General features: G+C 49.0%; 4 protein-coding genes across 4 annotated transcripts; all 4 read right to left on the bottom strand.

Moving 5' to 3' along the window:
• Positions 1-1338: 1338 nt before the first annotated feature.
• J3458_009577 (uncharacterized protein) lies at positions 1339-2133 on the bottom strand (the record flags this gene model as incomplete). Its single annotated transcript, XM_007814056.1, has 1 exon — positions 1339-2133. One exon carries the CDS (start codon positions 2131-2133, stop codon positions 1339-1341), a length of 795 nt encoding a protein of 264 aa, XP_007812247.1.
• Positions 2134-2474: 341 nt separating this feature from the next.
• J3458_009576 (uncharacterized protein) lies at positions 2475-2816 on the bottom strand (the record flags this gene model as incomplete). The annotated part of the gene is made up of 2 exons (XM_007814055.2): positions 2475-2612; positions 2667-2816. 2 exons carry the CDS (start codon positions 2814-2816, stop codon positions 2475-2477), a joined length of 288 nt encoding a protein of 95 aa, XP_007812246.2.
• Positions 2817-6223: 3407 nt separating this feature from the next.
• On the bottom strand, positions 6224-6793 carry J3458_009575 (uncharacterized protein; the record flags this gene model as incomplete). Its single annotated transcript, XM_066119867.1, has 1 exon — positions 6224-6793. The coding sequence occupies one exon, from the start codon at positions 6791-6793 to the stop codon at positions 6224-6226; it is 570 nt and encodes a 189-aa protein (XP_065975664.1).
• A 7463-nt stretch (positions 6794-14256) lies between these two features.
• Positions 14257-15552, bottom strand: J3458_009574 (uncharacterized protein; the record flags this gene model as incomplete). Its single annotated transcript, XM_007814053.2, has 2 exons — positions 14257-15419; positions 15507-15552. The coding sequence occupies 2 exons, from the start codon at positions 15550-15552 to the stop codon at positions 14257-14259; spliced, it is 1209 nt and encodes a 402-aa protein (XP_007812244.2).
• Positions 15553-18381: the final 2829 nt, after the last annotated feature.

Here is an 18381-nt window from a genome sequence, read left to right as displayed (position 1 = left end):
GCACTGTGCCCTTGGCCTGCCCGCGGAGTCCCCGCGCCTTTTGCAGCAGGTGTGCCGCAGTTGTGCAGTAGTGCATTACCAATGCCTCGTGCATGTGCGCCAATTGATGCCATAATTTGTGCACAGGCCATGTAAATGCTTCGATAACCCACATGGTGAGAACAATAATGTTCAACACTGTCATTTGCCCCCCGTCTGCTGGGCCATTTCCGGCACCAGCTCTAGATCTAGGCGGAATCTGCCTCATAAATCTCATGCATGTAAGTTGACGATACCTGAGACCTCGTTGTCTAAATTTGGTACTCATAGGAAGTAAATCGCCATGGATGCTGGTGTTTGCCCGTCTCAGGAGCCAGATTGGGCGTGTTTCCTTTGCCATGCCAGCCACTTCCGCTGCCACTTTAGCTGGGCTGTTCTGCTGCCATCTGCCAATTTTGGATGCGACATGTTCACTAATAATAGCACGTCACCAATTATGCGGCTTGTGACCAGCGTCTCTTCAAATCCGCCGGCACTTGCGTGGTCGATAGCACCGGGAATCTGCAACACCGCATCCATGACTGTCGCCAGGAAAGGCGGAAATGAGGATACTTTCCATTCTGAGGCGGAGTGGTGGCTTTGGCAAGGTCTAGCGACACGAGCCAAAAACTCTATCTCGAGGCAGTGTAGTGCTTGGGCCAAGTTGTGATGCAATTAGTTGTCGATTGGGATATTGGCCTGCAATGTGTATTGCCAATTGTTGCTCAAGAGAGGAATTGGCATCCCACAGATCACCAATTGGCAATGACGATATGATCCGCCATGAATGTGTCCAGGCGTCAAATACTTGGCCAGGCTAGACTCTGAGGGACCCGGCCGCGTCTATACCGGTGTCTTCTTGAAGAGTTTTCTAAATTGCGTTACAGGCATTTGCATAATAGTGAATATGTTGTTTTAATCTACCGCTTGGATCACTCTGGCAGACCCCATGAAATAGCACAGCTGGGGCAGTTGCAGGTCTCTCAATCGTCACATCTCGTACAGGCTTGGGGCAAACTTGACCCAAGTTTTTGTTCCTTCATAGATGCAATTGCAAGTCCTGAAACCTGTCATTTGCCGATGTTTGCCAAGGTAACCTGTTCAAAGGTCTCATTAGCGGCGGATAGTATATCGTCTGTGCCATAGTAGCCATTGACACACTTTCGAAAGAGGCCGTCTTCTTGAATATCGACAAGGCCAGAATAGAGAGAAACAAACGGCGAACATAACTAATATAACAATCTCGCCCTATGTATTGCCAGATGCTTGAATGAAGTCAAAACGTATTTACCCCTCTATGTCCAGCCCCGGTTCTCCTCTTTATCCCAAGGGTGTAGCAAATCGCGTCTTCTTCAAAACCAATGCTGCCAATTTCGTACGTTTACCCCTTGTCGGCAATTCCAATACCTGTAAATGTGCTTGAAGTTCGTTTCCAATCCAGTTTCGCAGCTCCATGGCGATCAATGAGTCCAGTCCAAATGCCGTGATTGACATGTACGTCTTTTGCGTTGCCATGTCTTCCGGTGCCAACATCAAAATGGCAGCCAGCTTGTTACCAAGCTCATCTGCCACCAGGTCAATCGCCTCTTCTTTATTTGACAGATGCTTTAGTCCTTCCGCGACAGGTATATTCGACCCTCCGGCTGACCCTAGATTCGCGGATGTGGCAAGGGCTTGTTCACGGATGTGATAAAGCTTTGCATCGCTTGCCCAGAATGGCAGCATCGCCGGATTGTCAAGATTCAGCCTCAAGATGCATTGGCCCCTGGATTCAACTTCCCCAAGACCAAGCACCTCCGCCTCGGTCATTGAGCTACCATATATAGTCTTCATTTCCTCGGATTCTTTGGCCAAATTGCTGGCTAGATATCCGACGTCGTCAACAGCTGCGAGATTCAGGGACAAGGCAGCCTGCCCATTTTGCCAGCGATGATGAGCCAAAGCATCAAGAAAGGTTTCCGCCGCCGAGTATGCAGCCTGGCCCCTGTTTCCAACAATACCTACGGATGAGAGCGGGATAAAAAAGTCCAGCTTGTCATCATGGAACTCGTCGTGAAAGTTGCGTGCGCCGCTGACCTTGGACCGGATGACGGTGTTATAATCGTCAAACGCCATCTTTTCAAACAATATGTCCTATGTTTGTGTCAGAGGTTGAGTGAGTCAGATGATGGAAGGAACTTGGAGCCTTAACCTGAGTACTATGGCCGCATAGATGATATCACGAAAAAGTGGGAGTGATTTCCGTAGCCCGGAGACCAAGGCCGACACAGCACCTTTGTCACTCACATCGCATTTCTATACGTAAACGGACTTGTTGGTTACACAGCTGGAACACGTGCCCGGGCGTCCCTTTCATGTATAAATAAAGGTCACCTTTCTCTTCCTTCCTTGAGGCAACTCGGGACCTTTGACATCCTACGAGATTATTACTGAATAGAGCCCTTTTGCTCCAAGCCCTATAACGAGCCCTTGTCACAGGCACCCTGCTGGACGAGCTTTGTAGCAATGGCACACGCAATACCACCTGTGCCTTCGATGATGAGGTAAGTCGCATTTGGACCAAGCACGTTGACAGGCATGGTCGGGTGCGTGGCCTGGTGCGATTTGTTAGTCCGCAATCATGGCGTTTAAATCCAAGCTAAACGCACCTTGACCTTTGCTGGCTGTGAATGGTTGACAATGACCGTTCCAGGTGTTTTTCCACTTTGCAGCTTTCGCAAAGATGTTCCTACTTGGTCGATGCTTGTTTCTGTGATTGGACCTATGGGATATACAACCTTTCGTCTCAAGAGGTTCATAACGTTCCCCATGATCCGACTCATCAACCTGGGTCGCTCGCCCGCTACCAATGTCAACTCCACTGAACTAAATATGCAGTTAGAGTCAAGCTTCAGCATGTCTGGACGTGTGTTTGAAGTGACATCTCGTTTCCCCATCTCTATGAACCTTCCAAAGGGTGCAAGACTCTCAGCTATGGCACGCCCAACTCTTTCGTAGGAGATCCCCAGCTAGAGAATTGATGACAACGTCCACACCTCGGCCGCCTGTGGCGTGACGAATAGCAGGATCAAATGCATCATCTCTGCTATAGAATATGTGACTCTCAGCTATGCCTTACGTATCAATTAGAAGCCGCTTCTTCTCTGCCGAGCCACAGTTGCGTAGATTTCTGCACCAATCACCTGAGCTAACTGGATGGCAGCTTGACCAACACCACCTGATGCTGCATGAATCAAAATGCTCTCACCCGATTCGATTCGAGCCAGGTCAACAAGGCCATAGTAGGCTGCGCAATACACCACGGGTATGGAAGCGGCGACGGCAATGGACATGTCATGCGCAATCACAGCCGCGCTCGAGGCAAGACACTGAGAAAAAGATCCATATGCTTCGAGCGGCACGGCACAGACTCTATCTCATATAGCAAGAGACGTGACCTTTGCGCGCCTACGCGTGTGACAGTGCCGCTGCACTCGACACCTATGTACGGGCTTGCGAGCTGGCCCATTGCTATGACAACGTCTTTGAAGTTCATTTGCAAGCAACCTGGTTTTCAATCTCATCGTCAGGCAAGGGCTTCTCAAGGTCATCTTTCCAGTACAGGGAGTCGAGTGCCCCGGCTGTGCCAACACCCATTTTGAGGCGACGGCCAGGCTGTTGGAAATTCTGAGCATATGGCACCAAGGGGTTTGCTCGGTGGAAATTTTCCAAATTCATGGCATCGTCAATCGCTATCCGAGGCACAATTAGCTTGCCGCTGTCTTCGTGAAACTCAAAATCTTGTACTGAAAAGTTGCTGACGGGATTTGTGATGGCAGTAAAAGCACGCACTATGACCTCCCCGCTTTCTCAGAGTGGCTTCATGACGAGTTTGGATCTATATCAAGAGTTCGTTTCGTATTTCCCGTCTCGGAGCGCACGCTACGAAACATGCCCTGAGCCATATTTCTTTCAGGATGCAATGCAAAGCGATATGCCCCTGTCGTCGCCCATAACACAGACGATCCGGTGAGTAGCAAGCTTTGGAGTTTGCAGAAGGTTTCTTCCGACAAATCTGACAGGAAATTGTCATCAAGCTCAAGTAAACAAAGGAAATGAGCAGATGGAGCTGGACTTGGTTCGTTAAGAGAAATAACAACGGCTGAGAGAGTGAAGAGATCAGTTGGTCCGACTTATGTCGACCGGATACCAAGACGAATTTTATTACACGGTTGGGAGACCAACAAAGAGAACCAACAGGAAGTTACACAGGGAGATCACGAGGGCGGTGAGAGACCATAAGCCCCTTTATTTTTTCCATGAGTAACTAAAGGTCTTTTAATCCCTCTCGTTCTTCTTAAATTAAGGACCTTTAGTATCCGTATCCTATAAGATTATGGTTGAATTGAGTCTTTTGCTCCAAGCTCTTGATCCTAAGCCTTGTCACAGCTTTAGTGACGTCCAGCTTCATCTCAGATGATAATGACTGGGCATCATGGTGCTCATTCACTCCGGGAGTCTTGTGGAATCCATTGGCATTGCCGTTAATCTTTGCCTCGGATCTCGAACCATGTCCATTGGGCCCATTGCAGCCATTCCAATGCCCATTAGTCAACACGCTGTGAAGGGGTTGATGGCTCTCTGATTCTCCATTCGTGTATTGCTCCCCGTTTGTGGCTAGGTGTCCGTTTGTTTCTTCGTGTGTTGCACTTCCATTTACCCGCGCTTCGGCGGTTCCATTGGGGACATGGTTACACCCTTTGTGAAAGCTTCTACTTTCTTGTCCTCACCACTCGTGTTGAAGGTCTTCCATTTAACCTTGTAACATAGATATCTGGGCTTTTGATCGGCGCTGACATCGCTCTTGACAGGACTCATTTTGAACCTTCCATTGTGACGACCGGCTCGCTACATGCAACATGCCAAGCGTCGATGTAAGATGAAACGGGGCCTGGACTCTCAAGACTGAGACGGCCGGCTGCTACTACCTGAACACTCTCACCCGGAATATTCGGTAGCCTTGTGCTAATCTCAATATCGCTGATGGCTGAGGGCATGAACAGAGACGGCATGATGCCAAACTCGGCACCAAGCAGTGGGAAAGTAAACTGAAACATCAGGTCCATGAATGAGGCTGGAAAAATTGACGGGTTTTGATAGGCAGAGTGCATTGATGTCGCGGTATCCGGAATAGCAACAACTCTCACGGTATATTCGCTAGACACGCTGGTGTATCCAGCTGAGTTTACGAATGATGACTCGTACTCGGCCCCTTGACGACCCAGCTCGGCATACATCTCATTCAAGGTGACGGGGACAACAACCGCGGATTTATTCGTGGCTTCTTATAATCGAGAATAGGCTCCTTGGAACTTGGCTTGGTTGACGGTGTTCGCATTCCGCGACTTTTTGGCAGACAACAAGCCGCGGCAGTGTTCAAGCCGACCTCTGCTTGGTGCCCACGAGGAGATGCAAAACTCGTCCCAGTCATTTGAATGAGATCTAGTTCCCTCATTTTACGGACGCAAGGTGATAACTGTCTCATAGTGGGTTGTGGAATCCATGATGAGAGCCTTTGAGGCGATGAATTCCCGGAGATGGAACGACGCCAATTGTTCAACTTGAACTTGTCGGAGCTGCGCCCTCTGCGATGCCGACCCAACAGTCATGCATAAATACCCTGACAACGGATACGTAACAGGAGACTGCATGCGGTGGCCTTTGAGCCATGGAATATCGTCGACCGATATAATATTGCGCCAAGTACGGAGTAAGTTCAGAATCTGTGTATTTGTCGTCGAGTATTCCGAGCAAATCATGGCGAGCAAACGGCTTCAGGCGATGTTGCTTGCTGGCACGCGGCTCATACCAGTATGGATGGCTAGACCAAGGGTATGGGGGAAAATCTGTAACGAGATTCGGTGGTTGCGTTGCTGCTGTCTGATTGATCTCGCTGAAGTTCACAGCGAGCCCCTGAATGAAGAGGTTTCCAGCAACATTCATCAGGGATGTGGCAGTGATTTGATGCCGCATCAGAGATGGCAAGTATTTCACCTCTTTGTTCGCCTGCGGGCTTATAGATCGCAGTATCTGCTGGATGGGTCCTTTGAGAGCGGAATGAGGACCGACTTCGATCAATACACCCGGCTACTCGTTGTTATACATGTCCAGGAGAGCTGTTGAGAATAGAATGCTTTAAAATTAATATTAAAAGAATATGTAGCTCCTACACAAGCTTGATTTTTGAAATTCTATAAAATTTCATATCACAATATAATCTATTTTCCCCCGCCTTCACTAAATTATTGACCCAATATGAGGGCCCCAAGGCCTCGGTGGTTTTGTGTTTGCCTACAAGCGAGTAGAATGCCGCCTCGGGAAGACATGGGCGAGGCGCCATATCGTTGATGGCCGACAAGTAATCCTGCGCAACCAATACCATGCGACACGAATGGTAGGCAACATCAACACGAATCTTACGGCTAAAGATGCCATCTCTCTCAAGCTCAGCAGCGAGTTTATCAATCGCGTCTTCGTCGCCCGAGACCGTTGTAGAATTAGGAGAGTTATGACAAGCCGCTGTCAACTCGTACAGTCCCAAGATCTCAATCTTGCGCTGAATTTCGTTTGCATTACAACCCACCGCCATCATAAGTCCTCGAAGCTCCGGGTGTCTTTCTTTTACCAACAGGGCTGCCTGTCCGCGATGATATGCAGCCGCCATGGCTTCGCGCACGGTGATGGCCCTTGCCGCATACGCTGCGACAATTTCACCACTGGAGTGGCCGAGCGCCATGTTTGGTTTAATACCCCATGAGGCTAAAATATCAGTCAACCCAAGCTGTACTGCTGTACATATTGGCTGGGATAGATTCGCCTGGGCAATCCTGGACTCGTCCTTGAGCTTTAGTAGCTGCTCCATCAAAAGTTCGCGCCGAGGTCCTTCAGACAGACGCGGCACGAATGGCGTTGGAAAATACGGCATAAGTATCAATAAGTTCGTGTCCTATTTGCGCCCACTGGGCATCCTGACCGGTATAAATTAACCCCAGTTTGGGGTGTTATTGGTGGACCTCTTGGGAAGATTGGTAGGACCAGTTGACTGTTTAGTGACATGGCCAACTCGTCGCTTGGTTTTGCCGTAATCGCAACTCGCCACGGCAGATATAATCGTCTCTCGCCCAGAGTATATGTAATTTCGCTGAAGATCCTCTTCTCAAATATTTCCGGGTGGTGTTCCAGGACACACTCAGCTGGGATATCATCCGTTTTGCGGCACCCTCGCCATTGGCGCAGAGCACAAACAACTTGGCTTGTTCTTTGGAGATTTTGACTGGCAACCTAGATAGCGAGAGGGGAATTCTCTACATGACGGCATGAGCGTTTGATCCACCAAAGCCAAAGTTGTTGACCTAATGAGGGGTTTGTCCTTTGGCCAAGGAGGCAGAGTGACGGCCACCTTCATATGCCACTTGCTTAGCGGAATTTCTGCATTTGCCTATTCGAAATTGGCAGTGGGCGCCAGACAGGCAGCATGACATGCCCACAATAGCTATCGGGCTTGTTGTAGACATGGTATCTGGGCAATATGAGACACGTATTAAGAATTGAAAAGAAGTTTATGTATACAAATATGTAAAATCACGGATGCATGATGACGAGGTTCTGCTTTGTATTTGGACCGGAAGGCGGTTTCACCGGAAGGCGGTTTACAAGGTTGCGCACATCCCTTTTTCACTTGCCTTTGCAGAACCGCCGAATGGCCTCATGGATTAGCTGAGGAATTACCATCTCTCCTGATCATCCACCAGGAATGGGTGGTTGGCAGGGTTGGCCCTGTATGTGCAACGGTAGGGTTGCCATTAACCACCACGATGAAGGAAGGTTTCATCTTGTCCGGATCTGAATTCACAAGGATTCTCATACCCTTCGGCCCGCGCTCACATGTCATCAGAAGCTAGTATACGGCATCTACCAGACAGGTGATTGATGAGAGCCATTTATCATAACTCAGAACCCAGCTGGCTGTCAGTCCACTTAAAGTAGCATTTTAATAACTGTTGTTCCAAACCCAGATCAACTTGCCGGCAAACAGAATAGTCCTAGTGTACTAAGCCTATTCGATTAAAGTCTGGTTCAAGTTCAGTCTGGTACGTAGCCGCCCCTTGGCCACGCCTGTATGTTGAAGCTATTCGTGGATCTGCAGATCCGTGCCTGTTTGCTCATTCCCGACAAGCTGATTGTAGGTAGGAAATTTGCCTCCTGGATATGACGCCGCCAACTGCCGGACTAGGACCCGTGGGTCTGGACGAACGGTCGTTATAGCTCATAATGACTATGATAACCTCGGGGTTAGCCATGTGCCGCGCCACGAACCGGGTACCAACCTTCAAGCCACAATCAACCGTCGTCCCTGCATATTCTTTGCGGGGAAATGCAAGGCTGCAACCCTGGACCGTCGCACCCAATGATTCCAGAACTCGTGATAACTTTTGAGCGCCCTATCCCGCGGCTCGTGAACAGGCTCCATATGAACGACCGAGCCAGCCTTGTGGCTAAATAGGAAGGCCATCTCGCGCCAGACCTTCACTGTCCTCGACAGTCTTTCTCGAGAATAACAATCTTGTGTCTTCACGGAGCCTATGGCAGTGCCTTTATAAGTCCATCATGCACGGTGTTTCCTTTACAGCAGTACAACAACTTACATTTCTCAGCACTTTAAAACACAACTCCGGCCTTTTATTGATGCAGTAGGGAAATCCGGTTCCGCCAAGTTCAAATGGATGAATGGCGGACATATTGCGACACCTCCGGCAGGCTTCGACGCCTAGTTTGGTCCGGGTCCGCTATATCGCTTTATTGCCTTCACGGTGTCAGCGAACTCGACGACATGTTGTCGAAGCTGCGCGGGTTTCTAGAAGACATGACTGCCGAAGATACTATGCGGGCGTTGGTAGGCGGTCAGCAATCCTTCAGCGCCCCGGCTGTCCGAAACACATTGAGGCGACTCATCAAGGCTTTGGATGAAGACCCGGACATTACAGCAAGTTACTGTGCTATTCTGCTCTCAAAATACACATGGTCATAGTCCTGACCAAGAAAGGGAATACTTGGCTACTCAGAAGGTGCCACAGTGGCGGCTAGTCTCATTATCACAAAAAGAACTCGCTCTAATTGAACAGCAATTATACCCCCTTATATTCCGTTGACACTCATCCCTAGCGGAGAAGTGATTATGGGAGGAAGCAGGCAGGCCCCGACAGATTCAGGTGTGTTTGTCCTTTCTGAACTTTGATTCCACTTTTTTGCACTATCTTAACTCTTTTCCTGTTGGGTAGAATGCTTCTTTGCCGGATGGCACCCGTTCGGCTGGCAGACAAAACAGTTCATTGCTTGCTGGCCGATGAATGCGACAGCATAATCGACGTTCCAACACGCCATGTAGTTGGCCGTAATGATCCCTACATCCACGGAGCTATGGCCCTTTTCGGAATGTGCGATGAGGATTGGCCATGTTACCCGATCATGGCAAAGGCCATACAGTTACGAGGGATGCCAGGACTGCAGGAATTGGTATCTGTTGTCAGTAGAGTTTGTGCTCACCGAGATGTGGGCGCTCAAGGACCTGTTACTGTACAATTGAGTTGACTGTCTTGTATCAACGCGCTTAGTAGGTATAGTGTGAGCCTCAAGGTCGGAGAGGCCGAAGGAAAGATGTTGGTAGATCATGTAATTGTCTGCATATTGAAGTATACGCTGGAGCTAGTCTAGCCACAGACTCAAATACAGAAAAATCACTCAGCATACCGGGCCGGAGTCAACCAAGGTGAGTCAAGGGTTAGTTTGAGTTTTCAGAGGAAATTGCCGAAAACATGTGATCCCGCTACATGACATGGTCTTTTGTATTGCCTACGCTTGCGATGCGTTGGCATATGCAGGGTTACCGGACAACCGTCCACTTTCGGGTGCATGATACTCTGTATAATACTATGTAAAAAGTCCGCGCCGGGATGCATAAGAATATATACTTATAATGGGCAATGCAGCCACTTGGTGTTCGGAAAAGTTGCCAGCTTGGTACGACACCCGTCGGTCACATCCTCCATGCCAAGGAAGCTTCTGTTACTGACCAAAGTTGGCCGTGGTCATGCCAGCGCGCTCCTTGCTGTTGCAGAGGACTTGCTACAGAGGAAGGCAAGAATTGAAATTCATTTTGCAACCTTGAACAGCCTCCAGACGGAGGTGTACTCGCTCTGGGAAAATGCCGAGAATCAAGCTGCCACGGCAACACCTATTGATTTCCACAGACTCCAGGGCTTGAAAATGGAAGCGGGATTCATGCAATACTTTTCTACGACATTCGTTCCATGCCGCGATAGTTACCTTCCAGAGTCGTACTTGAGGCCACTGGGCATTAGAACAACGATGCGAGCCATTCGCGACACCATGACAATTACGGTGCCGTACAGTGGTACTCATATGCAGATATTATTTAATTCGGTTGCTAGCATCATTACTTCCGTATGTGCGGACCTGGCTCTAGTAGACTATCTAATGACTGCCGATCTTACCGCTTGCTATCATTTGGTTCATCATAGCCAAACGTGCAAATATCTGGCTAAATCCCGCGTGTGTCCCAAATAAAAGTCTTGTACTCTGCGCTTCGTCGAGCCGTGCTCACTGATCAGGCCCCTTTGCATTATAAAAAAAACGCTATAAGTAGTAACTAACCACTATTTAGCTTACATTACAGCTGTGGTATCATAACTTTAATTTAAATTACGGGGGTGTGTTAGTGAAATATAAGCTGGGGTTATAATTCCTATTCGATTGAGGCGCGTTCTTTTTCGTGATAAATATCCTGTACCACGGCATTTGATACCCCTGGACATCCTACTTGTTTTTTATACGGTCTTCGCCTTTAAAACTGACCGCCATATCAAAGATGTCGAAGCTCACTCGTTAAGCAAGGTAGGAGTAATTTTAAGGACTCTGGTTAACCTGCTACTAAAGAGACCCCAAGGTATCCAGATTTCTCGTAGGAACATTGCTAGAACTCGATCTTCTCTCTGTCATTCCACCGCACGTTATACCCTGTGGCCCGATCCTCAGATCTGCTCGCAACGTCGAGCATAACGACGCAGAATTGGCAAAGTGGCTATTCAAAATACGGACAATCTATATCAACCTTGGGTCAATATGCCGCGTTTCTGAGGATCGTGTTTGTGAGTTGGCACAGGAAATTCGAGTAGTATTGGCAACCGTGTCATCAGCCCCCATGTCGTCCGTCATTCAGGTTCTCTGGAAGTTGAGGAAGCAAGCCACATACGAAGTCGGTGAGCCTGGATGCAAAATATATTATACTCTGTCAGACGAATTCAAGCTCGATATTGCGAGAATCTACGACTGGATTAAGCCCCAACCCACTGCCAAACTCAACTCTGGGCACATTGTGTGCAGCGTACATCACGGCGGTGCAAACTCATATTACGAAGCAATCTGGTATATACATACATGACTGATCATTCCCATGCATCCGGAGACTAGTTTGAAATAGTGCGAGAGCTCCTCAAGTAGTACTTCCTCCATGGACGGATCGCTACGACTATGATTATCACGTGGAGTTGCTGGGCATTGGGCGAACTGCAAACCGGAAACACATGCCCTCTGGGACTCACAAGAACTCGCAAGAGAAATATTGCATGTTTCAGTCGGACGGGAAGCTGCTAAAATGAGGAATAGAAACAGGAAACTTTCATCTTTGTGTCATGAAGAGGGCAGTGAGTCAATGAAGGCGGCAAGCCAAGGTACATAATGGAGGAAATACAAGATACAAGCATCAGCTGAGTGACACATCTATACATTGCGTTTCCCGCATTACGGATCATGTAACAGCTTGAGTTGAAACGTTTATCAATTAATAATCAACAGATGGCATGGTCTGATTCAAATACTCTCGTTTAATAGGGCAACGATGGGCCTGCGCGGTGTGAAAACAGGAGCCGAAGATGGCGAATTATGTCAAAGCGCGGCGAAATATGGTGCCAAGGCTTCAGAGTGGAACAAGCCCATGGTCTATGAACTATAATTTCTTTGGGTAGGGTATCATTTCTCCAGCTACGGGGTAGACTTGCGAAGTTCTCTCTAGCCGCAATGGTAGCATTCTTGTCGAATAGTCACAGATTAGGACATTCGAGCTGGTAGGTTGTCCAACCAATGGATTTATATTCTCAATGAATTATACAAAACGCGTCTATACGATTAAGGGCTAACTCCACCACTCAATTCCATACCTGTGAGCGACCAAGTGCATGGGCCACTTGGTAGTTGTCAATGGGTAGTTTCCTTTTGTAACAAGTCTGCACTTGGGCGGCGAACAAGCTGAAAATTATTATTTTATTCAACTTGATCTTCTCGGTAGATGCAATATGGTTTGATATCTGTTAATTGCGCCCAATGTAGTTGAATCCAGTGCTTTCATCTTGTACCGATGTGTACACGACAAGATAGTCTGCTGCTTCAATTATGAATTCAATTTTTTAGCCGTTTTATGAAATAAAGCAGGAATACTGCTTCTTTAGGGGCACAAGTCTATCAACGATGCGTCTTGTTGTTATGAATGCCAAGGGACTGCTCAAACAAGAGGTTTGACAGCAACACGGTATGACGGTCTAGCATACGACCATGGCAGAGGTGAAGCGGGACTGAAGTGCAGAAAAAGGTAACGCGACCTCAAAATTATACCACAGGGCTCCTCAGACCATCTTGGCTACTCCTGCTCTCGAGAACTTTTAGTAGCCGTTGAGCAATGTTTGAATCCCCGAATGGGCTTAGTAGGCTGCACATTCGTGTCTAAGTCCCTAGAGCCTTGAGGCGGTGTAGTTACTTTCCTTTTCCCCAAGTTGAAACGAAGTTTCTGGAAGCTTTAAGACAATGATGAGGGTTCTTCGCGGGGGATACGAAATAGTGTCGAGACCAGCGGTGTCGGTCTGAACGAACACTCGCGCTAACACCAGCGACTGTCTTAAGTTGGACGGAATTTCAATAGACTTGCGAATGTTTTTTCTTCTTTTTCTTTTTAATTTTTTCGAAGTCCACATTGCTGTCCGATGGCAGATGGGCTAACGAGCAGATCTCGGCGGCCGACACCAAACCCGATAGCAAAATATACGTCCGAAGGTTCATACGCGGCCCGGACACCAAGGTCCGGCGGGTGCTCTTTTGAGAAGCCCAAACCCAGTCTCAAGTCAAGACAGAACCGATAAATAGATCCGACAGCCAGACATGTTGATGAGTGCCGGCTCATGTGTGTTGCAGCAACTTGCCGGGGTCAACTGGTCCACCCCCTCTCTTTCGCTCCCGCTGCCATCTTCGGACAAGACTTGCCACCAGCCAGTCGCAACTCGGCATTGGTCCAGGGGGGGAGCCAGGGGAAATTAAATTAATGGCTGGGGAAAACCTTGTCCTATGCACGGACTTCGATGCTCCATGCCCCTCCCCCGCAGTGTCTTGGACTTGGAGAAGTCAAGTGGCCGAGATGAGAATAGAGTCAAATGCTCTGCTGTGATGTTGCAGTCGGGACAGTGTGCTGGGCAACTCTTTGCCAAACTAGAAAATCACAAGACGTCTGGTGTCATTTGTCTCGTCCGTCCGTCTGCTTGGTCCTCGAGTTGCCGACACCACAACAGACGACGGGCTCCGAGAGAATGAGCAACATGACGCCTAGCCGGCCAGGCCAACTACCCCAACCCAAGCGCGTCCCCACGAATTATTTCCATGGTGAGGTTACATGGCGGCAAGTCGCCCAGACTAGACAGCGTTGGGCACGTTCAGGGCACCTGGGGATGTTGGTGCGCCACAACGGCCCACGGAGAAGAGGCCGAGTATTCCGCTCAGGACCCAAGTGCTCTCGGCGGCAAGGCCCGGAGGCAAAACATGCAGTTTCACAGTCAGACGCGGAATGCAGTGTATGTGGTGCAAGTATCATTAGAGCTTGTCATTACGTGGAGCCACCCATGTTGACTAGAAGAGCATCCTCATTCACACTGGCCATGTTTGTGCTCTACCATACAAAGACTACTGGCCAACAAACCCATTTTTCCCCTTTAGACGCCCCCGAGATTAGAGGTCTGGCTTTTTTTTTTTCTTTTTCGTTGATCCTCTTCTCCCCCAGTGGGCATCTGGTGGCTCTAACACGCCAAATCCATCCTCAAGACAAGATACAAAACGGAGCCCGCCTTCGGCTTCCATGCAGTCCAATCAAATACGCCGGTTAATCCGTCTGTGACTCTTCTGATGGGGAGATGCAGGCTGCGGTGGGCTGGGCATCGTGTCGGCGCTTTCAAGGGCCCTTGCCTGGGCACGCAATGCCTTGTTCTCACATATCAAACTGCTCAACCACTCGGCCGCCTTGAGCAGAATTGCAGACTTGCTGAGGCCCCGATCCTTCACGTCCGGGACCAGGTTGTGTAGGTCGTCGAATCCGTCCTTGATCAGGGCGCGACGCTTCTTCTCATGCAGGATGTGGTTTCGTCGCCTTTGCTGCTCCGTCAGTTTCTCACGCCGCGGGCCTACCGTAGCAAGCGGCTTGCGCTCGTGCATTGCAGAGCCCAGGTACTCCATGGACAGCGCTCTGTACGTAGATGCCACGTCTGGATCGATGGAGCCGGTCCGGGTCCTCAGTACCGGCCAAGGAGTCGGGTGTTCGCCGAGGGATGATGAAAGTCCCGTTGTCGGTTTCAAGACTTGAGTACGGTATCCGAATGACAGAGCTGTGAACCCAGATTCCTCCTTCTCCGACCCATTCACATGGGGGAACGAGTTTGAATCCATTTCGTCGCCTGAAATGGACGCGAGAGAACCTCTCGGGGAGTCGAAGCCAGAGTCGCTTCCCCATTGCATGGAGCCCTCGCGAACAGCTCGTCTCCCAGATCGTTCCCGTGGACCCCAGGCCCAGTCTGCAAAGATGTTTTCGTCGATTGTGTCGTGGCTGTTGCGCAAGAGATCCTCGCCAAAATCCACAGACGACTGATGGCGGAGGTGTCCAACGGGCAATGACCGAGACTGGGACCGCTGGCCACGCTGTGATGTAGTAAAGTCTGTGTATCTCACATCATTGCCTTGTTGACCTCTTTGATCTGGAATATCCGTCGTCTCCTCCTCAAAGTCGCGTGTTTCGTGTATCTGGCCATGCTGACTTTGCAACGGAGATGAGCAGGGACTCTGTGGTTGTGAACGGCATGCTTCCCTGCCAGTCCATTGTTGACCCTGAAGGCTCTGCGAAGATAGATACTCTGGGAACATGTTTGCGTGGAAGGCCATGTGGGCTACAAGATCAAACTGGCTACAAATGTTTTGTGATGAGCGAGCGTCGAGATTACTTGACGGGATGTCTGACCACAGCCCTGGCCGGTCGTGTAACACTGAATCATCGCGCGTACCGTGTTAATGAAGGCTTTTCTGAAAAAAAAAAAAAAAAAAAAAAAAATAACTCGAGTTTCAATACGTACGGTCAAAGTCGGGATAGTGATCCTGCCGAGTGGCGTCGACAGTCATTGCTTGGGTTGCGAGCATTGCCGCTGGTGTCCGTCTAAGCGACCAGATGAGATGGCTCGAGGAGCCAGTTGAACTGCAGATATGCAAAGATGGTGAGTGAAAAACTTGTGTGTATTCTGCGCCCAATGTGTGGGCAACGATTGCTCGACCATGGTTTTAATAGATCCGGGGATAGGGGCACTGCCGATCAGACGGTGCTTGGACTTCCCCAGGTTGGGAAAGGGTTCCGGTTGATTCGCGCAGTTGGAGCCGCAAAGCACTCGACGAATACTTTGATCCCAAGCCGGCATCTTAGACGCCATGTTCTCCAATACCCCAGAATTGGCTGGCTAGACGGAGTGCTAGTGAGCCACCATGACGTCGATCCTTGGGAACGTTGAAACCACCCCTCACCCATCATCACCTACCGCCGCTTGCCCTTCCCCTGGCTCACCATCCCAACACAGCCACGCATGACCGTTTTGTCTGTGCGTGTAGAGCCTTGTCGGTCTTCCCCAGCTATTATGCAGACGTATCCCCACCGCGGACTTGGATACCTCACGCGTGCTCTTGTCCGTCAGCCCTAGCCCCAAGGAAAGTGCGGAGTACTAAACACCCTCTCTGAAAGTGTCTGGTGGTCTGAAAGTGTCTGGTGGTCTTGTAACACGGAGCTTCCGGGGATCCTTTTCCAGGTGTCGAACTGGATGAGGTGCTTTGCATCTCACACTCTGAGCGGACCGCCCGCTTACCGCAACCAAGATACCAGAATGTAGTAAATATATTACTTTTCAAAATGTCTGACGCTAGAAGTTTTACCTAATTTATAGTCGTCTCGATACCTTGAGACTATCAAACCTTGCAAAAATATTTCCTTTCCCAATACCATGTCTTGCGCGCGTCACAAATAACAGCGTTTTTGTATCAGCGCGTGGCATCCAAGCTTTTTTTACTTGGGAGGAAAAAAAAACAGAAAAAGATCAAGCATGAATATTGACATAAAAGCTTGACGCAAGACTCCCAGCCTCGTCGAGCCGCGTGTTGACGGAGGCATCCGTGCCCGCCTCGAACCAAGATTCTTGTCGCGTTTTATTAGATCCGACTGGTTGGCCCGATGAAGCTCGATGTGTTTCCTGTGACGTACCTATGCACTAGCTCAGTTGGAAGGCACGAAGCACGTTGACAAGAGACGTGATTGGACCTTGAACATCAAATCTGGCAGGGGTGGCGACACTGGTGAGCCTGTGAATCCGAGGTTGGCGTGACTTGATTCACATGCTTGGCAGGTTCCGACACTGAGCCCCGGCCTTGCCCAGATTTCAATTCCCCATATGTTTGTTCAACTGGCCATGCTTCTGGAAAAGCGAAGGTGTCTGGTGGAAATATTCGGCCGCGGCATATTTATCGTTTGTGGATTTTTGACGAGCTCTAACTAACAGCAGACGTCAAAGAATGACAGCAAATGCTTGTTCATCAGTTGGACCGAGCGAGATGCCAGAAGGAGGAAACTCTTCTCAGACCATTCCAAAATTCCTTGATGCAGGTCGGCCGCACGACGCTGCATAACTCCTTCCTCGGCTCACATGGGGATCTGGGTTATCAAGCCTATAGGAAACAATCAAAGCCTCGAAAGACTTTGGTGCCCGAGTCTTCATCTTCTGCCCTAGAAGCACTGTTGCTACGGTATCGTCATTTAAGCTTGGCCGTATTCGTTTCTGACAAGTCTGGTGTGCTGGTTTCTCGCGTGCCGCTGGCTAGTCCAGTGTTTAAATCCCCGGATTTTGGTGCTACTGCTACCAGACTCTTTCTTACACATGTCACTCGGTATTTCCCGCCACAGCCGAAACAGCACCGACGTGCTACCATTGGCAGTTTTCGAAAGGTCTACCAGCACTAGCAGAAAAACAGGTATCTCCACTGTATTTTGTTTTACAGACTTTACTATCAGCGTGGGACTGGCTGTTTTGCATTTTGCGGCGTATGCTAGTTCCCTGCGCAATACGTCCCTTTCTATCACGACGTAGCTATAAATGCACGTGGTTAGGATAGTGCAGCATTATACTCCCGACTCCAAGTCTTGCGAAGATTTAGTTGACAATTTTTTAAATTTTCTTCAGCGGTCTGTGAGCTAAATGTCATTCACAATTTGCCAGTGTCCCGTCATGTTAGCATCGAGCGCTGCCGCTAGACTATAGGCCTTGGTACGGAGAAACGCAAGATGTTGCCAGCAGGGCTTGACGATGATGCATCTCTACAAGGTTTTATTCTCCTAGTACTGAAGAACTCTTTGTACCTACATCAGGCGCAGGGGTTGTTCCGAAAGCGGGCAATAGTGATAATGAGTGCTTGATGCACGATATTATGATATAGCGCTTGCCATGGATGACACGTTATAACAAAGATGGATTATAAAAGCAAGTTTAGTTCAGACGCTAGGTTAAGGTCTGATATTTTCGAATGTGAGCTCAATTGATTAATGGCTACTGCCGAACCAGTCTCACTACTGGTAGGCGTTCGTGTTGTATCATATTTCTTCTTCCACTATAATTGAACAAATCAGTATATTTCAGGGCCGCAATGGCACAATTGTGATCTAGATCGAGGGTATTCAACTACGGGCCGCTATTACTGGGCCTTTTTGCTCCATCACTCGATGTTTCAAACCCGATAGTTGTCGCGATAGTACAAGAATGTATTATTTTTAAACCTTCTTGCTTGGAATATTAACTGCGACCTTCTTGTAATAATACTTCATCTTCCTAATCCAGAGCGTCTTTAGGCTATTGGAAATTCGATCTTCCTAGGACGGAAATAACGGCAAATAATACACCAACTAAGGCTCCTACTTATACA

Source organism: Metarhizium acridum (assembly GCF_019434415.1).
Source record: "Metarhizium acridum strain ARSEF 324 chromosome Unknown scaffold_141, whole genome shotgun sequence".
NCBI lineage: Eukaryota > Fungi > Ascomycota > Sordariomycetes > Hypocreales > Clavicipitaceae > Metarhizium > Metarhizium acridum.
Note: the sequence above shows the minus strand (reverse complement) of the source record. Positions and strands in the feature narration are given on the sequence as shown.